This window comes from Poecilia reticulata, linkage group LG19 (assembly GCF_000633615.1).
Source record: "Poecilia reticulata strain Guanapo linkage group LG19, Guppy_female_1.0+MT, whole genome shotgun sequence".
NCBI lineage: Eukaryota > Metazoa > Chordata > Actinopteri > Cyprinodontiformes > Poeciliidae > Poecilia > Poecilia reticulata.
In genome coordinates, this window is record NC_024349.1 from 1,543,159 (window position 1) to 1,548,077 (window position 4,919).

At 41.3% G+C, this 4,919-nt stretch overlaps 1 protein-coding gene across 2 annotated transcripts in view; it reads right to left on the reverse strand.

The window, feature by feature from the left end:
* LOC103481153 (glucagon receptor-like) overlaps positions 1-4,677 on the reverse strand; it is a 12,806-nt gene extending 8,129 nt beyond the window's left edge. The window contains exons 1-3 of one of the 2 annotated variants that reach the window (XM_017310652.1): positions 4,033-4,677; positions 3,860-3,962; positions 2,499-2,609 (exon numbers count right to left, since the gene is read on the reverse strand). In XM_017310652.1, the coding sequence (XP_017166141.1) occupies positions 2,499-2,609; positions 3,860-3,962; positions 4,033-4,089 (271 nt within the window). In that variant the 5' untranslated portion in view covers positions 4,090-4,677. Of the gene's footprint in view, positions 1-17; positions 497-2,498; positions 2,610-3,859; positions 3,963-4,032 lie in introns of those variants that run through there. The other variant, XM_017310651.1, reaches the window with a different exon arrangement.
* Positions 4,678-4,919: the final 242 nt, after the last annotated feature.

A 4,919-nucleotide genomic window follows, 5' to 3' on the forward strand; every position in this document is an offset into this window, starting at 1 on the left:
GGTTGCCTAGCAACGACCTGCTGAGTAACTGGAGCAGTTTCAAGTTCCCCCAAACTTCGGTTGCCTAGCAACGACCTGCTGAGTCACTGGAGCAGTTTCAAGTTTCCCCTCTTTGCCTCATCACTGCTAGAAAATAAAAAACAAAATGGAGGGAAAACTGGATAAAAGTGGGAAGGTCACGCCACCAGTTTGGCTGTAGTTCAAATATTTAAAACAAAAAAAACCTCATCAATGATCATGGATGTCAACTGATATGGAGCGTTTATATCGTATTAAGTTTTGAAGAACTTAATACGAGTTTTTCACAAACCTGTGTAAGGGCCTGACGATGTTGCTGGAAAAACTGTTTTTCGTCCGGATCTAGTTGGAAATTAAGCTACAGCTGGCTGATGCATTAAAGGAGCGGTGTTATTATGAGTTTTCCATTTTATAGCACAATCGCATCACGATGTCACCTTCTGGTGTCAAAAAATGCTATATATCAAATCAAATAGGATTTAAAATAAACTTCACTTCATAATATAACGCCTTGAAATTGGGCCTCTGTCTCTTTAAGAAACTCCTGCTCTTTCTGAAGCTCCGCCTCCAGGAAGTCGTCCCAACATGGCTCCTCTATTAACCCATTAATGTTTTTACCAGCGTCTCTCTGAGCAGCAGCTCCTATAATGTTTGCTAATTGCTGCTGGCTAGTCTGAAGGAGCTGAGAGGGGAGGAGCTGCGCCTCGGAGGCGGGGCTAGGTCCACCCAGGCGTTTTGAACAGCTGAATGGTTGCCATGGAGATGAAAGGATTTCTCAATCATGGAAGACTCCAGATTTGTTTTTGATGAAGGAAAAATATTAAAACATGATGGGAAGATAAAAAAAAATGTAGGTTTCACAGAATGCTGGCCCTTTAAGAATCATGTTTCAAAAGAACAGAGAAGTTTCTGACTGAAAGACTTCCTTTCATCAACTGATGTGCTCTTTTCTCACGACATGCTGTTTTCATAAAAACACAAAATGTTCCTGTGACCAACCATTTATACTCGATAAACTCTGAATTACTTTCCCATCAGCGAAGCTGCAGAACTCAGCCTGATTGTTCACAGCGGCTCTCGTGTGACCGGTGGATTTCTGCGTTGTGTGTGTTGTGTGGTGATCAGACAAACCACAAGACATCAAGTCTGGATTTGGAGGCGGTCTCCGTTTATTTAATCTGTCAATCGGGAGATATTAGCATTAGCACCTAGCATGTGCTCCAGTTCTCCAACCCGATCTCTCCCCAGTGGAACGAATAACAAAAGGGCCCCGCTAACGTACCTGTCAATCGGGAGATATTAGCATTAGCACCTAGCATGTGCTCCAGTTCTCCAACCCGATCTATACAAAATAATAGTTAGCATGCATCAAATGATATAAAGGTGTAATAGCAACTCAAATGAAAATATCCAAACACTTATCATTAATACAGAAGGAAAAATAAACATTTGAACAATATAAATGAAAGGATTACAATAGATTATAAAACTTGCCTCTCCCCAGTGGAAATTAATAACTTAATATTTATAATAGTCCTGGAGGACCCTGAACAAAAGAAGAAGAAAATAAGGCGGAGTTGGAGGACCAAACCTCTTATAGTACACAGAGGAACACAGCAACAGTCAAGTAGAAGCAGACAAATACATAAAAGAACAAATTTTGTGGAAATATAAAACTATTAATATAGACCTAGTTACACTCGCAGCAAACGTCCATCTTGAGGCGTTTTTATCGTAAGAATTGATGTTTCAGATAAAAGTTTTGCTCTAAAGCATCAACTGCACCGCAGTTACTGCGCTACAAAATGTCCAAATGTTTGGGATTTATGCGAACAAATCCTGACAGACTGCTGTCAAACCGGTGACTTGATAGAAATCTGGCAGATTTCCTAGCAAATTGATTAATAAACTGAAGCTGATGCACAGATTGATGGCCAGGATTTAACTGGAATTGATTCATCTGACTGGAGATCTGATCTGATTGGACTAAAAAAAACATTAAAAGTCAGAAATTTCCTTGTTTTTCCCCCCGAAAAAAATGAAATGATCTAAAAAGTCTTGAGTTTTTCTAGATAATTTGTGAATTTTCAAACTCAGAAATTTCTGAGCTTTTCCTATAAAATTTTCCAACTCAAATTTCTTTGTTCTTTCTAGAAAATTCCTGAGATTAAGCTGAAAATTCTTACTTTCCTCAAGCAAATTTTCAGCTTCTCAAACGTAAACATTTTCCTGTTTTCGTTTCTAGAAATTTTAGATTTGTTTTCCTGGAAACGGCTCCAACACGGCGTCACAGAACTGACTGAGCTCCTTCGGCTCTGAGCTGAAGGTGTGAAATCTAAATCATTTGCAGTTTGGTGCAAATTGAAGCCGCAAGGTGTTTTCTTACCTGTGCAGATAAATCCTTACCACTCCTCAAAGATAATACTTGATGCAGAAATGAACTGAAGTGAGAAAGCGGTCAGATGAGAGAGCTGCTGCACCTTTGTGACACCAGGGCAGGTAGGAAGGACAGGAGATGTTGACCATGAAGCCTGCAGCAGCGTCAGGCCAGCAGGCGTATCTGTCAAACGTCCTGTTGCAGAACAAACCATCTGCGACGGCAGAGAAGAAAACGGAACGAGGAGAAGCAAACATTTCCCAACGTAAAGCCCATCAATCTGCTGCAGAATGAATAATAATGAATGAACCGTTTACACTGAAAAAACACAGTAGTGTAGTTTCTACTCCAAATATCTTATTACACGTGAAATAAGACAAATTTCCATTATGTTTTAAGTCAATAATTTCTTCATATTGAAAATCTCCAGCTAATGTTCTGGGCGAGAGGCGGGGTCACCCTGGACAGGTCACTTGGACAGGTCGCCAGTCTGTCGCAGGGCAACACAGAGACACACAACACAAGGTCACAGAGTCGCCATAACCACTGGATGCTACCTACATGCTAAGCTTTTCACCATCTTTTCAACCAGAGGTTGCAGTGAGACTGAAGCTGCACATAATTACATAAGAGATAATAACACAAAAAGATCTGAAGAAACAGGCGTGTTCAGGCAACAATAACATCTCTGCAGACCACACACATCCTGGACACAAACTGTATAGACTTTCACCCCTGATTGTCTCCATGATGAACACAATGAACATCTTACAAAATATGCATCACAACTGACCTTTTCTTTCTTTTGTTGCCTAAAGTTAATCTGTACGCTGTGAGCGCTTACAAACCGAAGTCCAATTCCTCCTTTTGTGCATCTACTTATGCTGATTGAAGCCATTCTGATTCTGACAAACGTGGGAAACCCTCAATGGAATGGGGGCAGAATCAGCCATGCTGGCCGGGAGGGGCAGAATCAGCCATGCTGGCTGTCGCTGGAGGTCGCAGGAGGTGTGTCTCTGTGTCACAGGGCAACACAGAGACACACAACCATGCACACACTCACTCACACCTAGGGGCAATTTGGAGAGGCCAATTAACCTGACAGTCATGTTTTTGGACTGTGGGAGGAAACCGGAGTACCTGGAGAAAACCCACCATGCACAGGGAGAACATGGAGACTCCATGCAGAAAGACCGGGAATCGAACCCAGAACCTTCTTGCTGCAAGGCAACAGCTCTACCAACTGCGCCACTGTGCAGCCCACATGGAAAATATCATAAGTAAAATAATAAGACAGAAACTCAGAACGTCCTGCAGAAACCTGTTGCATATGAAAATGTTTTACAGCAACATGTGAGTTTGTGGTGCCGCGTAGCCACTCAGTGACCCACAAAGAAGCAAATTGGTTCGTTTTTTTAATCCTAACTTTTTAATCGCTACGTGAATCAACAGATCCGTTCGCACCTGGAGGCCGCGGCTCGTTTTGCATGGTTTTCATGCAGTTCTGTTTGTACTGCAGCCACTTCAGGTAAGTCTCCTCCAAAACCTTCCCGCTTCCCGTCTCCAGCTGCAAAAAGCACAGAAATCACCGCAGGGAGGACGCGATCCGCGAACAGCGAGTTTTTATCGGCGCAAACCTGCAGCAGGATGAAGAGCAGCAGGCGAAGCGAAGCTTTTAAGATCTTTCCCATCATGCCGAGCAGGACGCCGTAGCTTTAAAAACACAGACAGTGACCGACCAACCGCTGCTGCACAGTGACGGTCAACTAAACCTGCAGGTGGACAAAAACCTTTAGAAGAAAATCCATCTATTGTTATTCTCAACGTCCAAAATCACCAAACTAACTTTCAGGTCACAGAAAGTATTTTATGACAAACACGCCGGAACTTTGCTTCCTTTTTTTAAAGGTTTATCTGCTCATTAATAATCCAAATTTAAATTTAAATCGTTGTAGGTAGAAAACGTATCTCCACAGTTGGGTTATTATAAGTCAGGCTCACGGTTTCTAACATGGTTGATGTTTTTTAGGTCGGTGTTTGTGGTTCTAGTTACTCCAAAGCCAAGACGAGCAGAAACGTCGCTAATTAACGGGAATCTGGGTTTTTTTTTACCTCTTTTTTTCTTCTTTTAAGAAAATGTCACTTATTTGCATTGAGGTGAGGGGCCGCACAAAATCCCCCCAGGGGGCCACAAATGGCCCTCAGACCGCACTTTGGAAACCCTGGACTAAAACAAGCTCAATAATTAACATTTTAATGTTTTATTGTTTTTCTGTTTCTACCAAAAACTGGATGACAAAAGTCTTCAGTCTGGTGTTTTGGTCTCAACTAAACCTTTTCTGTTTCCAGAGATTTATGATTTATTTCATTTGTTGTTGCTGTTTTATTTATTTTGGATTTTAAAATGTCTTCCAGTTTCATTGTTAAATGATCATCAGAATTTACAGTTGATTGATTTTTGAAAATGTCATTATTACCATTATATTAATGAAATTGTCTCAAAACAACAAAGTTATCGTTTGTC